This window comes from Colletotrichum scovillei (assembly GCF_011075155.1).
Source record: "Colletotrichum scovillei strain TJNH1 chromosome Unknown Contig00002, whole genome shotgun sequence".
NCBI classification, from domain to species: domain Eukaryota; kingdom Fungi; phylum Ascomycota; class Sordariomycetes; order Glomerellales; family Glomerellaceae; genus Colletotrichum; species Colletotrichum scovillei.
Window position 1 is genome coordinate 4,178,172 of NW_023336260.1, and position 17,405 is coordinate 4,195,576.

The 17,405-nt window shown below is 47.7% G+C and overlaps 3 protein-coding genes across 3 annotated transcripts; 2 read left to right on the plus strand and 1 right to left on the minus strand.

Moving 5' to 3' along the window:
• Positions 1–3,957: 3,957 nt before the first annotated feature.
• HER10_EVM0008952 (GNAT family) lies at positions 3,958–4,932 on the minus strand (the record flags this gene model as incomplete). The annotated part of the gene is made up of 3 exons (XM_035478457.1): positions 4,713–4,932; positions 4,036–4,524; positions 3,958–3,981 (listed from the first exon to the last, which is right to left on the minus strand). Exons 1-3 carry the CDS (start codon positions 4,812–4,814, stop codon positions 3,958–3,960), a joined length of 615 nt encoding a protein of 204 aa, XP_035337494.1. The 5' UTR covers positions 4,815–4,932.
• Positions 4,933–6,344: 1,412 nt separating this feature from the next.
• Positions 6,345–8,194, plus strand: HER10_EVM0006326 (cytochrome P450; the record flags this gene model as incomplete). Its single annotated transcript, XM_035475914.1, has 5 exons — positions 6,345–6,614; positions 6,666–6,788; positions 6,844–6,943; positions 7,008–7,076; positions 7,143–8,194. The coding sequence occupies 5 exons, from the start codon at positions 6,345–6,347 to the stop codon at positions 8,192–8,194; spliced, it is 1,614 nt and encodes a 537-aa protein (XP_035337278.1).
• Positions 8,195–15,469: 7,275 nt separating this feature from the next.
• HER10_EVM0011169 (beta-fructofuranosidase) lies at positions 15,470–17,131 on the plus strand (the record flags this gene model as incomplete). Its single annotated transcript, XM_035480607.1, has 2 exons — positions 15,470–15,910; positions 15,962–17,131. 2 exons carry the CDS (start codon positions 15,470–15,472, stop codon positions 17,129–17,131), a joined length of 1,611 nt encoding a protein of 536 aa, XP_035337689.1.
• Between the last annotated feature and the right edge of the window lie 274 nt (positions 17,132–17,405).

Here is a 17,405-nt window from a genome sequence, read left to right on the forward strand (position 1 = left end):
AGCCACGCTCAACCGAGTTCTGTTCTGCGACTGGCTGGAGGAATTATGGGAGATGCGATGCTACACTAGTACACAAAGGTAGAAGGAGGAACAAAAGTGTCACCCCCAACGATGTGGACTGAAGCCGATGCTATTCTGCAATAGGGAACTGATTGTCTCAGGCCATCTCCACTCGTATTACGGTGTCATCGGCGTCCCATTTAGGGGAGGCCACCCGGACCAAGCCAGCCGGCCCTTTGCGCCTCTCTTCTGACACTGACAGCTGTCTACGGGCGTAGGTAGTCAACCATATGACGGGGCTTCCTCTAGGGCGTTTCTTGTGGAGGCTGTTGCTTCTACGGCTTCTTCTGATGCTTCTTCTTCATCTACCGTGTGGGATTGTGGCGTGCAATCGGCTGGTTTCTGAGACAATCATGACAGGTTACTACTGACTCTTTGGCTTCCTCTCCCTCCCTCACAAGGAGGTGATGCAGGGTCCTTGAAGATTGTCTTTGCGATTGGGGCAAGATTGCAACTTTATTTCTTCATCTTACTCTTGACAGCCACGAGCATGTCCAGCCGTGCCATACACACTATTGCCTCCAGTTCCCAATCTACCAGCGACCCGGTGGTTTCATTTACCACGCCAAGGAGCCTCAAGGACTGACAGACAGACTACTCCGTACTTGCTTGTACAGTTCGCGACTGACCCGCAGCTCTTGATCGGATAAAAAGACCTGGAATTGCGTCAGATTTTGATCCTTGTTCTTGAAGAGGAGCCCGGGTGTCGCGGATGAATGTCCGCTGGTCCCAATTTAAATCCACGCCGCCCCAACGCACAGGTAATTGGCCACCACAGACACGTAGGAACGCTCTTTTGGTGGGGGCCACGAAGACCTGATCAAGCAGACGATCTGCTTCTATCAATGCGACCTGATATCCCGTAAGGCGAAGGCGCTGCCCAACATGCTCCTGTGCTCCTCCGAGCAGAAAATCAGCTCGCAAATCTGGAGTCCAGCCCTTCTGTTACCCTTGCCCGCTGTCGTATTATAGTGTCGCTGGCGTTGTTTCGGTGACATGGCTCTCCAAATTCGGTCTCGCTACCATACTCCGTAGACAGTCTTAACAAGCAACCATCGAACTTAGCGCACAAGTGATGGGTGCTATGGTATTCATGCTGGCAATTCCTGCCAATACACGACTGCCGCGGCAGTACCCCGGGCGATCATCTCGTCGGTAAATGCTGGTGTTGAAATAGCCTGCATTCATCAAGACACTCCAAATGTGCGGCACATACCGTTCTGATCCTGAATGAGTTGGATTCGCGACCTAGCCAACAAAACGTTACCTAAAAGGGAGGGAATAGCAGCAGGGTCGTCTGCAAAGAGTAGGTGAGTCAAGTGAGTGTTACATCGGGTGGGGGGATGGATAAGACAACAGGACGATCATCACTTATCAGCACACATGAAACTCATCGACATCTGATGGAAGATATCGTTACTACTGTAAGATGGTAACATCAATTGTGATGGTTGTTGCGATAGTCTCACTGCGGTGCTTTGCAGCTCTGTTCACTCATCTTCCCCGATTGACGCGTTCCGTAGAGGATGAACACCACGATACTAGACTTGCTAGAGTAACATTGACAACTGCCACGTAAAACTTAGTTTCTGTGTAGAATGATCGTCGCCATAGACGGGAAACACCGAGCAAATTGCCATCGAATGCGTCTGGGCCATCCCCACCCAAAACCCTGGGATAAGGCACTGTTGAGATAATCCAGCCATGTTACGGAGGTAAGTACGGATACTCCATAGCCAGATTGCAATAGAGAAGCAAAGCCCCGGAGTTCTTGGGCGTATGTTCGGCGGTTGATCAGGTCGCCTACTGGAATCCCGGATCGTTTGTCACGGTCCTTTCTCTCTTTTTGGACACGATTGGCCAAGGTAGGCTTTCAAGGGTGTTGTCGTGTCTTGCCCAAAATTGTAAGGAAAGAAATTTCCGGTTAGCCTGGACCGGTATTGTGGACAACACAGCTTCTGCAAGGAATTTATCGATTTAAGTCAACACGACTTTGAACACGATTCGTAAAGGAATTGTTCCAACGCAGGACGGTGTTGCGAAGCGAGAGAGATCATTTGGGTCAGTCGCTGCCGGCCCAATATTAGGTTCTATGACTGCGATAACCAGCATTGCGATTTATCAAGAGAGGACTTTCCTGTGCGCGAGTTAAGATACCGTGTTTCGAACGTAGTTTGTCATTGACTTAGGCCGAGGTATGATACTGAATATGCGTCCCGTCACACGTGCCAGGGTGCGATATTCAGGCGTACAAGCTAGCTCAAGCTGCTACGGTGTCCACACTAAACTTGAAAGCAAGATGTTGGACCCAACAGTTCCAATGCTCATGTGCCGGACAATGCCAACCGAGCCCCGCAAATAACTCGACGGGATGAACGTATTGCCTAATCTACTACATAACCAAGAGAGACACGTGCACTCGAGCAAACAGGTACAAGAGGATGAAGCTCAAATATATCAGAACTTTAGCCATGGGGGTATTACTGCACCAAATGACAGCATTTCTGTACGTGTTTAACGACGCTGTGAGTGGGAAACATCGTTTGATGAGCGTTGAGTAAAACAACAAGATAGCCAAAGGTACTTCAATTTTTGAAAACACACTCAGCAGGTCGTTTCCATGAGTTCAGCGGTGACGGATACCGCCAAACGTTCTGGGAAAACATAGGATCGTGGCTTTCTGACAACATAGATCTGAGGGAGATATTGGCAAGAACTTCCTACGACGGTGAACTTGACTGTTCCAATGGGATGAACTCGGAAAAGAGCTTCCATGCTCGTTTTGCGATGATCACACGAATCGATAATGGCTAGCTCCCGCCTCCAAGAATCTTCATTATTAGCTACCATCATGGCAGTATACCGGTTCTTCTGAACTGATAGTTCTTATTTTTAGGTACATTGAAAGGCATCAGTACTCGCAATGTCGGCTGAGTAGTGGCAACACATAGACTGAGTGACAAATAAGTCTGACCGATAGCTTGTGATATGAATAGATTTCGTGGTGTAACCATTGATATGACACTGGATCCGACGTTAAGGCCTAGACCTGTATGGAGAAAAGTTTGGCACCTATCCATGATCTCCCACTTCTTGATGATACTTCGTATTAAAGAACATCTCTCATTCTCAACCTATAGCCACCAGATACTACTCCTTTTCCAGCGGTACTCGCTCTTGAACGCCAGCCAAACGGACTATGGGTAGCAGATATCCGCAACCCCCCCGTAAGGTCATCTGGGGCTAAACACAGTATAAAGGCATGCATACTTTACCAAAGACGACGATCATCAGCACTTCCTCCGTAAAGCTGAGCTGTGGAACTTTTCCACTAATGATATGCCTTCGGCTGGGAATTTTGGCTATTCTTGGCAGCCGCGAAACTATGGCAAGCCGACAGATGAGGACTGTAGACATAATCCACGCGGAATTTCCAATCTTGAGCCTGGTTCCACTTGGCTGGTACTACGAGCCTGTGACAAAGTAATCCAAGACTTTGCCTTCCGGTTCTTACAATTAACTGGAGATTTTGCATGAGGCGGCTTCATACTAATTTGGTTAAGCAAAACAGATATGTTCACCATCATAGATGAAAACGCTATCGGCCGTAATGAGATGGAGCACCAGGTCTATCAGAGTCGTATGAGGCGACCACGGTACCCCTCTCCAGTAGACCATTCTTCTCGCATCGCCTCTGGCGTCGGAGCATCAAAGCTAGGCTCTCCGCTGCAAAGAGAAGACGCTAGCGTGTTCCAATGTTTCTACCAGACACAAGGAGTAGATTTCGAAAAGGAGACCAGAGAAATACGAATAGTTTGCTCAAACCCCAGGTCTAATTTCTATTTAGCATATGGCCCAAAATGAAAAGCCGGAACTTGATCCAGCTGCCAAGGAGAACTACGCAATATTGAATTCGTAAGCCTACATGGAGAACGTCAGCAGGAAGCTTGTATGATTGCCCTTAAGAGACCATACCAAATCGTGCCAAGCCACTCCAGCATACTCGGATTGACTCTTGCCATAGTGTGTAAAGCCCAGCTTTTCATAATACGAAACCAGCCTGTCGTAAGTGAGAATGGAAATTCTCTCTGCCTGTGCCGTTTGCATCATGTGCTTGATGTAATATGCCATGAGGGTTTTGCCGTAACCCGACTTCTGGAAATGGGGCGCGACAGCCAGTGAATGCAAAGTGATAGTTTTGCCTTCAGGTCGATGCCCTACGCCGTATGTACCGGTCGGGTTTGTCTTCCACGCAGATGGGACAGCCATATCCTCGTCTGTGACAACAGAAGAGACTGACTTGGTGGAAATTGTGTGTGCGATAAGTTCGTCACGACTCGAAGTTTCGGATGGGCTGTAGACCGGGGTGATCCCTTGTCGGATAACGCTCTCTGGGCTGCTCTTACCCTTACGGGCAAATAATCCTAAGCAGAGTTCGGGGCAAACCGTCAGTCGATATTCAATCTGAATGCACAATCGAATTAGATATGTTCGGCGACCTTCTTTGCAAGCGCGCCCTTACCCCTGAACACTGCGGCAATATGTGTGCTAGTGGCTAGTTATGCACGAATTGGCAGGGATTTAGGGCATAAGATGTAGCTTGATGATGAATTTGTCCATAACAACGAAGGCTAATATGGGAAGCAACTTGCCTTTTCGCGAGTTGCTGCTTCGGCGGGGGGGAAGGCTGCGGCCTCCACCGCAACGCACCGATCAAGATCGTTGACTGACAGTGGTCGGATGTATAAATCCATGGTCACAATGACGGGCAAATAGTTCACAAATAATTTATGTCAAGGATTTACTGAGTAGAAAACGCACAAATATTGGTTGGAGACTGGAAAATGCTATAGTGCGAGAAAGAAAAGGCAAATGTGCAAACGTTACCTCTAGAATTTATCCGATAGGCCATGAGTCATTGAGACGAAGCCGGAGGTCGGATTACAGCTCCCGGCCCTGCAGGTCACCCTTCCAAAACCAGCCTTAGTTATGAAATTGGCCTTGTCTGCAGAAACGGTTATCCCGGAATCGAAGAGAGTGACACTCTGGTTCGATTTGCGTGAGACATCCAAAACAGAAAATACCACAGCACTGAAGCAACCATACTAGTCTGGCAGAGAGCCTTAGCGGTGAGCGTCTAGATCCGTCATAGGCAAGAATTCTGCCACCTATGAAACTTCAATCTCAAGACTCAATCATGATCGGCGCTGGGAGCGTTGCAAGATCCCCAATTGAACTGTGCCAGATCTTGCTAAAATGTTTTCTTCACGAATGAATCCTCTCACAAGATTGAACATGCGTCCTTGCACAGTCATTGGGCTGCCAGCCCTGAAAGCTGGCTTGTTTAGCCTAAACCCCCCACAAGGTGGTCCATGTCCTGCAATCGCTCCCTGATTTCATTTCAACTTTGACCGTCACGGGTTTGGACTTCCCTGCCGATTCAAAGCTCAGTGGTCGCGTTCTCGACGATCAATCCTCCCATCGTTAATGTTGTTCCCTACCAGATGGACACCGTGCAGGTACCTATGCACCGGATTTTTCATATTCATGTGGTACGTTGTGAAGTGACATTAGACTCTCCGTGCCAGATGGCTCCTTTCTGCCTCGATGCCTGTTCAAGCTCGCCTGGGCCACTTTTCCCTCGGCCATTATGCATATCCGAGAGGTTGTACCCATCAAGCCATAGTCAACTGTGGCTTGGAGTTAGGTGCTAGTCATGACGCGCGCCGCAGCCTTAGCGAGATGTCTAGTAATTCGTCGTAGCTGGTCTTCCTCGTTGACTCACGTAGAACTACCAAGCTGTCGCAACTACTACCGGGCCTAGACGGTATCCGTCTTCTGTATCTGAATGGAGCTGCAAATGAACTATCCAGAAAGCTTATTTCTTTCCTGTAAGTCACATCTAGTAGCTTAGCCAATCAATAGAGGCTATTGTGAAGCAGGACGGATTCCGAAAATGCCGTTAGTAATTATCCAGCCCGTGCCGATCGTAGATGTCTGCCGCACCGGAGCTAGAGACGGCAAATGTAACCCGATCCGTGTTCGTATCGGGCTTACTAAGGTTCCGGTACGGTGTTTCAGTCCACGTCTACGGATACAAGCGTGGGTAGCTCCATCGGACTGCTCCGTCAATCTTGAGAAGGAGTCTTGTTACTTTTCAGGAACATGACCAGATTAGTATTTAAGGAGGTGAATGCTGCACCTGAGTTGATGGGATGAACTAATGATATGCAATCATAACAGGCAAATCGACCTTTCCCTTCCAATCGCCAGCAGCCATAAGCATGGACGCCAGGACTACTCAAGCTGCCTCAATGGCTGCGAACTCTGCTACTGTCGGGGTGCCTGTTACTGAGACGCTGTTTTTGAGACCTCTCTTCATGTCCATGTTCTTCATACTTCTCTGCGTAACCATTCCCGTCCTGAATAGATCTAAACTCGCGAAGTTTCCGGATGTCACCGTCTCTACCTCCATCTTCGACTTTGGTAATTCAAAGGCCAGAAGACAATTCGTATTTGACTCAGTCAAACTCATCAAAGACGGTTTTTCTAAGGTAAGTGGCTCATGAATTCCGTCTCAACTTGACTTTCACTCATTCGTGCAGGTCGGCAATACTACACCTTTTCGCATCATCGCCGATGTAGGCGAGATGGTTATCCTTCCCCCAGAATTTGTCAATGGCATTCGCAACGAAGCCGACCTCGATTTTATGGAATTTGTCAACCAGGTTTGAGCAATCGCATCTGTTTGGTAACTGGCTGGTTCACTTACGAACCTTGCAGCAATTTCTTTCAGATATTCCTGGGTTTGAGATTTTCAAGACGGGATTCCTGACTTCCCTGGTCACTGATGTTACCAGAGTCAAGATCACACAATCTCTCGGTCCGTGAACTATCTCGTATTCCGAAATTTACAAGACTCAATATGTCCTGACACAATTTCTTAGGGAAGGTAACTGGTCCTCTAGCTGACGAGTGCGACCAAGCATGCCGAGAAATCTTCGGGGAATCCAAAGGTAAAGTAACTTTGAAAGTTTGGAATGGCCCGGTGTCGCTTGAGTAATGCAACTGACACACTGCAGAACAGAAGGAGACTGTACTCAAGTCCGCACTTTTGGATCTTGTTGCGCGCATATCATCTCGTGTGTTTCTCGGTGACGTGGGCTGCCGCAATCCGGCTTGGCTCAACATTACCAAGGAATTCACCGTGAACAGCTTCATGGCTTGTGTTGAGCTCCGGAAATACCCTCCTGGAATTCGTCACGTTGTTCATTGGTTTTTGCCAGAGTGCAAGACTGTACGCGCACAGGGACAAACGGCACGCAATATCATCAATGATATTTTAAGGGCGCGCCAACTGGAAGATCAACAAAGACTTGCTAGGGGCTTGAAGCCGGAGGTACGAAACGATGCGATCGAATGGTTCGAACAGATGGCCAAGGGTCAGAGCTATGACGTAGGCCGGGCACAAATTGCCCTCGCCATGGCTGCTGTCCATACCACAACCGACCTCCTCGCTCAGACCCTGTTCGATATCATTGGCCATCCACAGATTATCCCAGCCCTCCGACAGGAGATTGTCACAGTCATCAGTCAAGACGGATGGGAGAAGACAGCGCTCTATAAGCTGAGGCTGATGGACAGCGTGATCAAGGAAAGCCAACGCATCAAACCACCGAACGTGGTGAGCATGAACAGGCTGGCATTGAACGATGTTACGCTTCCCGATGGCTCAATCCTTCCCGCGGGATCCAAGATGGGAGTGTCTGCGCACTCTATGTGGGACCCTTCTGTTCATCCAGATCCTAAATCCTGGGATGGGTATCGATGGCTTCGAAAGCGCCAACAGGTGGGACAAGAGAACCTGCACCAGCTTGCCACAACATCCCCACAACACATCGCTTTCGGGCATGGAAAGCACTCATGTCCTGGACGATTTTTTGCTGCTAATGAGATCAAGATTGCTTTATGCTTCTTGATCATGAACTATGATTTCGAGTTGGTGCCAGGTGCGAACCCTGAGCCTGTGCTATCAGGCATTCAACTCGACTCTAGTCCAACTGCAAAAGTGCAAGTTAGGCGACGCGATCCCGAATTGGATCTATTATCTATGTTGAAGAGAAGTCGTGACTAAGAGCTTATCTGTTTCGCGCGGGGCCTAGCTACCTTATTACACAGAATGTGTTCCTAGACAATATTCAATCAGTCACGATCCACCATAGCTACTTCCGTTATTTTTGTTCATGCAACATGGCCTGCATTGTGTCAAGATAGCATTCTAACTAGCTCCAATACCATTTCTGCGAATAAATTTGCGAATGTTTATTTTGAGATATTAGTTCGTTGCCAGAGTGTTCAAGCCAAGGATATACATGATTTTATAGCTAAACATAGTTAATCTATGAATCAACGTACTTTTGTTTAGCAACAATAAGCCTTATATTTCCTGAATCTGATGCTGCTCTTGCACAACCCGAGCGATAAAATCTGCCATCATCATTTCAATGGCAAGCTTGATGCTGTAGACAGTAGGGTGGATAGAAGCGTATAAATAGGGGTTCGATAGAAACACCACAACGATTAGTGAAATCTTCAGGGCTAGAGTCAGTCTTGTATAAATTTCTCGGAAACGGCTAAAATGGCAAGTCACTCTGTAACCTACATCCATAGATAGCGAAACTACTATAGCAGCAATTGTAAGAAAAAATAGTAATCGATACTTGACTAGGCCGTTATCGATTAGTTCGCGTTGAAGCTTCCGCAAGAACACTGAGTTCAACGAAAGGTCAATTAGCAAACTGAGAATCTTGTCGATGGGCGAGTAGAATCTCTGGATACGTAAACCCAGTTTGGGCCGGGTCGCTTGCATCGGAAACATTACGCTCATAACAAAGATGTTCATAATGCCGACGATTGTAAATAGCGTGATTTTCATGATCTTGGTCTTCCTCTTATTCGCGATGATGAGTCCCAGTCGGTTTGCGATAATTTGAGGTGCACATTGCGTCTGGATTATCCACAAGACTGTCCCTGCGCCCGAAAAGCCAAGACTATCACGTTAAACAGGCTCCTGATAGGTAGGGTGGGCAATCATCATCTTCTTACCTTCCGGCAACGTCTCCACGGATATAGAGCCAGTCAATAACAGCTTGTGAAATGTTGGCAAGGAGCAAGCCCACAATCCTTGAATAAGTATGTTATTATGTGAAAAATGGATATGCATATTGCTGAAAAGGAAATAATGACTTACATCCAACTGTACAGACTGGTAAAGGACCTTATTTTTGAGTAAATTTGCAGGGTTTGTTCTATCACCTTTCCGGCATTAAGTATCGTCAGGCCGATGACTGTGCCGAGCCAGATGCTGCTGGTGATTTCAAGGGAGCAGTCCATGGTATTCCGGGCTCGTTCTGCTATAATGACTGTAGGAAGATAGGCAAGACTCAATCGTTTCGAGTTCCGAGAGAAGTCTGGAACTCAGTGTCTCTGTCTTGTGTTATTCGCAGAGAGCAAGGAATAACCTAGCTGAGTGCATGGACATTGTCAATCATTTATCATTTCTCTCAAAATCACTGCATTTCATACTCAGGATGCCATCGGCTGTATTCATCAAGACTGTGTCGGATGGCTCCGTTGGAGTTCAATATGGCTTGGCCGTAAGGGGGACCATCGTGGTCATTATCAACCAATGGCCAATCTTCCTGATGGGACTTTTCTCGTGAATCGGGTTTGCTTTCTTCTTCACTCGATTTAGACGAAATTAGTGCGATAGCTTAGCTCGAGATGAAGCCGAACCGAGTTTGATTGATTGGAAAGGGAGGTTACGTGGCGTGTGTGGCTAAATCGCAGCACTTCATCCTATCTGTTTATGCGTCATAAACCCGCCTCTTTGCTGAATACTCTAGCACTCTGTCTCACTACTGATGAACTCGCCATGCCCCATCGGATTGCGACATACCTCCCTTGTATAAGTAGTCAGCCCCCTCCTTACACTTCCACTCAAGTACTAATTTGGACATAAGGACTTCTAATCCCCCGCCCCTGGCTTTCGCTGCTAGCCGAATTTCATTCCCAGGGGTTCGGCGTTGGGAGCCTCGATGTTCTGGTTTAAGTTATTCTTGCCGGCACTACGAAAATTGAAAAATGCTCGAAATCCCTTGACTTAGTTGGCATCCCAACGCCGTCAGTAATATCCTTGCGCCTTTTGTTGGTGCCCTTGATGTTACTTATGCTGAATGGAGATCGATCGATTGGTTTCAATCTACCGATTCTCGTGACGGGCATCCCTTTGCCGTTTTTCTTTCTCAGTTTAGGGCTAATCACACTCGATTCTTCCCTTTTCAGTAGAATTGAACGGCTGTACTCAATTATGTCACGGAACAGGAGTCGTATCAGCATTCGTCAGGCATTCTGCCATGTGCTTGTTTACGTGAATCTGCCATCCGTCCAGTATATAGACTGATCTATTTTCTTCGTTCTAGATGGGTTAGTTCAAGTTACTTTCCACTCACTTCATATGCCTATTGCTGTGTGCCGGAACTCGTGGCAGATTGATATGGGGCTTGTCATCTCTGAGATCACGTTGTTTGTGTTGCTACTCAGTTGGGCTGGATGCTTGTTTTCATTGGCGTCGTGGTGAACCTTGCTATTTGTAGTTTTAGGCGTTGCGGCGCTCGTCACTTTCGTTTTTTATGATGCAAAATTTGCATTTCCGATCGTATCTCATCGTCTCTTCTTCTCGAAGCCCACAAACACGTCATCAGTGGTGGGCTTTATCTGTGAAGCCATTCTTGTTGCAATACTATACTACCTTGCTTGGTTTTAGTTTATATTACAAAGCGAGGATCCAAGTGGAAGACATGTACAGTAGAAAGTGGCTTGATTCTTCTAAGTGAGGGACCCTCAAGGGGTCGTATCTAAATACCGTACGAAGCGGGCAGTCGTCTCGTAGTAAGCGGCCTCGTACGGCAGTAATTAGGCAGCGCCACGTGTGGCGTTGCGACAGTTTATTAAGCTGTTTACTAGAAAATCGCGACCAGATTAGTTATGTCTCTTCTACCTACTAGCATCGTTGGTGTATAAACTCCCGTCATATCTGTGATGATGGTTCCCTTTTTTGCAGGTTGCATATAGCTCTTGAGACTATCTTGGGTCTATTGAAATCCTAGAACTGCAATATATGGCTCTTTCCGGTGTGAATTCACAGTCTTGGATGCTTGTTTTCGTACAGTTATATGGGCAACAAGCGTTGCGTTACGTATACTGAACCTTCTGCCCATGCAAACCAACGTCAAGAACATTGCAGACACCGGTCTTGATATAAGGCAGTTCCTTACCATTCGCGCGTTTGTAGGCCTGATCGGTCTAACGATGCAATTTTAGATCTTGAACACTGTGATCACAAGATCCATAGGTTACGTTGAGGTGCGACATTAGTCCTCTCGCAGCCCCCGACGGGGCCTCTAACGTTGTCTCTTTGAACAAAGAACTTAGAACGATAGACGTTTCTCAGCAGACTTTTGATCAAGTCTTTAGTGTCTATCTCAGGTGCTTTCAGACTAAGTTTCATACTATAGCGGGCTTCGGGGGTTTGGGACCGCTGACCACAGTGTTTGAGTGAATCGACTTGAGAGGCCAGATTGGTGGTAGTCAATGGGTTAAATATTCGGCAGTGATGTTTACTGATACATCGTTTGATCAAATCAATCGAAAGAAAAAGAATTGATATCTGAGATAATATGCTTCTCGAACGCCGCGGCCATTTCTCAATAGCGACATGAGGTAGTGCTAACCCAGTCTACAATCTCGACGATACCTGTATGCTGCAAACTTAGTTCGGTTTATGTCGGCATTTGAGATACCGTACATAGGCCCATCTACTTCTCTAGGTTCGTGGTTTCTTTAGCTAATAATCGCACTCGACGCATCTTCTGTACATAATCAGTGCCTGCGTAAAGAGATGCATGCCCAGAATATAGCGTTAGGGTTTGACCGCAAGGAATAACTAGACGATAAGGTGATTCTAGACTATGGTGTCGAGCAAACCTAAGCTAGGTTCTTAGCAGAATTATGCGAGCTCGATGTTTCTAACTATCAGTCCAAATGGGATCCCTGAGAAATGCTTTCACCTTCGACGTTTGCAAGCATCTTTCGGGTCGCATGATCCACAGTTCACAGCATCTAAGACAAGCTGAAACTTCATCTCATCGAAGAACTTGAGAACATAACTCATAGCCTTTGTAAGCTCATCTCAGCCACTTGTTCCTCAACCCTTGCCTATCTCTGAACCGTCGTGATCTTATCGTAGCGTTTTCCTTGTTACTTCAATGTTGTAAGTTTACGTCCTCGTCCAAACGATCTTTGAATATAGAGACAGTTTTTAAACTTGGAGACCCTTTCTGGCCGGAACTTTGAGTGCCGCAGAACCTACGCAGTGCCAAAGAAGGAAGAGGCTTCACATTTGATATTGCAAGAATCTACTGGGTCTGGTAGGAGATGGGATAGATTAAGTCAAACCCCCCACTTCCCGGCACCCCCCTGTTTCTGGCACCCACAAAAACGCGAAAATCCACCACAACGCAATGCCCACCCCCAACCTCCTTTTATCACAACATTTTCAATTCGAGTCCAAATGGGCTCATTTTTTGCACATACCTTCTTCTATATCTAATGCCTCAATATACCGAAGATCAGCTTCGTCAGGCTCGAGGACATCTCAAACGGCAAGAGTCAAAGAGAGCCTCATTGGGTATGGGATACCACGATCAACCTCCAACTACGTCTCCAAGGTGGTCAGACTAGGAAAGTGGCTTTTGCTGACTGGCAGAGGCTGTCTCCTGACCAGGAGAGTAAGCTGGCACAATGGGTTCGCATTCAGGCTTCGCTGGGCCTCGCACCAACGCACCAACAGGTGAAGGAATTCGCAGAGCGAGTTCTGGCTGCTGCTGGGGATACCAAACCATTAGAAAAGGCTGGATCTATGCCTTCGTGAGAAGGAACCCTATCATTAAGGTTCAGAGAAGTCGTTCCATCGATTCTAGACGCGTTAATGGGGCATCTACTGAGGTCATTAGGAACTGGTTTAAGTTCCTTGCTATCCCTGAGATCAAGGACATCAAACCAGCCAACAGATATAATATGGATGAGACTGGCATCCTCGAGGGTCAGGGAGCTAATGGGTTAGTGCTGGGCATGGCTGAGACGACGTCTGTTCGCAAGAAACAACCTGGGTCGAGGGCATGGGTCTCTATCATTGAGTGTATCTCAGCCTTGGGTAGGGCACTTCGTCCTCTTATCATTTTCAAGGGAAGACGGTCCAACAACAGTGGTTTCCATTACATCTGGTTCCATACGATGGGTGGGAGTTTACAGCACAGATAATGGCTGGACTACAGACTTAACTGCCATTGAATGGTTAGAGAAGGTGTTTATCCCACAGACTATGCCCGAGGCTGAGGGCGAGGCTCGACTGTTGATTGTGGATGGGCATGGGAGTCATACGACGACAGACTTCATGTGGAATTGCTATATTAACAATATCCATTTACTGTTCTTACCACCACACCTCTCATGTCCTCCAGCCACTTGACCAGTCTGTCTTCAGCCCTGTTAAGTCAGCCTATCGGAAGGAGCTCGGTTACTTGTCTCAATGGAACGACTCTACCATTATAGGTAAAAGGAACTTCCTGGACTGTTACCAGAAGGCTCGACTTGCTGGTCTATCAGTCTCGAACATCAGAAGTGGTTGGAAGTGGACTGGTCTACACCCTGTAGCGATGGTTAAGCCCCTGATGAACCCTATGGTATTACCTGAGCCTTCTGCTAAGCCCACCACACCCAAACCAACCAGTCGGGGCAAAAAGCGATGCCATAATGGTCAACAAACTACCCCTGTTGAGCCATGGATTCTGCTTCCTCTGCAGTGGTCTGGTCGACACCCAGGAAGCTGGCAGAGCTCAGCGGTCAACTGCACTTATACACCCAACTCGACAATGATACCAGCACTCAACGGCTGCTGTTCAGGAAGGTGAAAAAAGGCTTCACAGAGCAGGCCTGGCAACTGGCAGCTGCCCAGCAGCAGCTGGCTCACCTGAGGGCTCAAGTTACCAACGCTGCAGTTAGGAAGAGGAAGACTGTTCAGATCGATCCCAACACGAAGTTTGCGAACATCAGGGATATCCATCGGGCTCAAATCGAAGCGGGTGAAAAGGAGGTTATTACGGCTGAATCCAGCGACTCTGAATGCCCTAGTGAGGCTGGCAGTTGTATTGTAGTGGGTGTGGTTGAGGATCAATAGTTAATAGTAATGAGGAGGTTGGGTTGTGATCCCATCGTTTTTGTGGGTGCCAGAAACAGGGGGGTGCCAGGAAGTGGGGGGTTTGACTTATGGAGAAGAACTTATGAAGTTCGCAGCTGCCATCAGAATCACAATAGGGGTGGACACGAGACAAAGAGAGTGTAGTGTGTATTATCTAGGTACGCTTCTACGGAGTAAGATATCCAACATACAGATGCAAGCCACCATGTACCAGATACGTCTAAGACATCCTGCAACGCTTTCATATAGACATGACAGCACTTCAATCTTTGGGGATGAAGCGGACTAACCTAGACATCACCGCCCTTGAAGTGTTCCGACACTGAATCCTGCTGTGATTAATGCATGTACCATCCATTGTTAAATTGACATGCATATCGCCCTGTCCTGCCTTTTCACAGACCGGAAAACCAGTTGTGCCATGTGCTATGGTCCCTTCGGATTACCGGAAAAGGTGAGACTCGTCATATTCCAGGTGGTCTGAGGAGCGACCTCTAAGGCGGAGCTCGTCTATCCCTCTTGATCTTAGCTTCCGGGTGGGATGCTCCTCTCTCGTACGTTGGCTAAGAAGAAGGTAAGAAGTTTTAGCGAAGACTTCTCCGTGCGCCCTCTGATTTTCCTTTAGCCCATTAGCCAAGGCGAAATTTCCCCCGAAGTGGATATCGCAAACACGTTCCTCGATCGTCGGCCCGATGACCACTCACTTTATTCACTAAACCGCACGAAGCCCTGCCAGCTTTTTTCTTTTCCCTTAGTGCCCAATATCACCTTGGCTATGTCGACCAGTACGCTAACGTTTGTCCAGTCTTTCAAGGAATCAAGGATAGCTTCCTCCGCCATTTCCCCATGACTAAAATCGCGGGGAGGGCGAGTCAAGACAACGCTGGGAATGCCTTGTGGCCTGTTCTCCGTGGGGTAAAAGCATCTTTCCTTGGAGAGAAGCATTTTGGCTCGTGGCCTTAAGTGGAGACAACTCTCGTGAAAGCGGTTTCTCGGCGATTAGGCTTTTGTATATATATCGCGTTGGTAGCTGCCTGTGGTGATAATAAATGTCATATTATCGGATGCCTCCTTTTCTGGTACAATAATACCATGGCGATTCGAAGCGCCTTCCTGACGACCCTTGTCGGTGTCGCCCAGTTCACCCGGCATACACTTGGCCAATCAACCATTTCTTCTCAACCTGTCCATGTTCCAACTGGAACACCTATCGTTGGCGATTACAATGGCGCTTACCGCCCTCAAGTGCACTTTTCTCCCCCTCAACATTTCATGAACGACCCCAACGGCATGTTCCGAGACGCCGATGGCGTTTGGCATCTGTATTACCAGTACAATCCTACGGGCGCTGTTGCAGGCAACCAGCATTGGGGACATGCCACGTCCAAAGACTTGTACCATTGGTCAAATCAGCCGATTGCTCTCTTCCCCCCCGAAGAAAATGTCTTCATCTACTCTGGAAGTGCTGTTGTTGATGTGAACAATACATCTGGCTTCTTCCCAAACCAGGACAACGGTGTTGTTGCAATCTATGTGAGTTTACTCCAATCCGGCTTTGGATACCACCATGGCTAATGTAACAAGACTCTGGCATCGCCGACGCTGGAGACTCAGGGTATCGCTTATTCCAGAGATGGAGGGTACACCTTCACCCCATACGCAAACAACCCCGTCATCAATAGTACAAGTGCGCAATTCCGCGATCCCAAAGTCGTCCGCTACAATGACTCGTGGGTCATGGTGGTTGCCTATCCACATGACTTCGCCATCGGTATCTTCACGTCACCCAATCTGAAAGATTGGACAGCAACTAGCAACTTCTCTCATCATGGACTTCTCGGTCTGCAGTATGAGTGTCCAAACCTGATTTCTATGCCTTACATAGACGCAGAGGGCAAGAGGCAGGACGACATGTGGCTTATGGCCATCAGCATAAACCCAGGTGCGCCTCTAGGAGGCTCTATCACGGAGTATCATCCTGGCACTTTCAACGGCACTCACTTTGAGGCTGTTGACGCGGCTGCGAGAATTGCAGACTTTGGAAAGGATAACTATGCTGGGCAATGGTTCTACGGCCTTCCGGCCGAGGAATTCCCGGTGTCAATCGCATGGGCATCAAATTGGCAATATGCTCAAACGGTTCCGACTGACAAGGAAAGCTGGCGAAGCATCATGAGTCTTCCGCGTCAGAACTATCTGACTAAGGCGAAGCGAGTGGGATGGAAGTTGGTCTCGGCCCCGTACAACTTGGAGCCTGTGCTAGGTCGTGAACTAGCTTCCAACAACAGCATGGGTAACGGAACACTGATCGTGGACTATGCCGATGTGGAATCCAACGCACTTTACTGGGAGGTTAATGTGACAGGCATTCCAGAGAAAGATATCTCGGCAACTGCTTCTTTGAACTTTACGTTCTCGAGTCCTGCTACCGGCGAGTACATCAACGGGGGATACTTCTTCGGCGGGGATCCCGTGTTTTTTGTCAACCGCAATGGCGCCCGAGGCTTTGACAATATCTTTTTCACAGAAAGAACCTCCATTAGTAGCTTGACGACGGAACAAAACTCGTGGGGTCTCAGTGGAGTGATCGATAGGTCAATTCTGGAGGTCTTCATTAACGGTGGCATCGACAGCGCGACTAACACGTTCTTTACGACTCAGCCTTTGTCGCGCTTTGTGATGAGTACCACAGACCTACCTAGTAGCATGAGAGTGAGCGTCAAGGTAAATGGGTTGGAAAGCACGTGGAAATAGACGGAGCAGTGGCACTATTGTAATGTATACTATCCTCGATAGCCGACGAAGGCGCCCTGACCTTTACGGGTGAAACAGGCGTTAAACAAACAATGCAAGAAACAATATCGTAATGTATGCCAGGAGTAGTTATCTAGTAAAATATAGTTGGACAAGCAGAATATCCACGCCTCCCATTGTCATTGTCGGGCATCATTTGGTAATGCAGTCTGCTGAAGACTTCACTTCCGTCGGCTTATATTCATGAAAACTTCGCTCTGATACGCGAACCAAT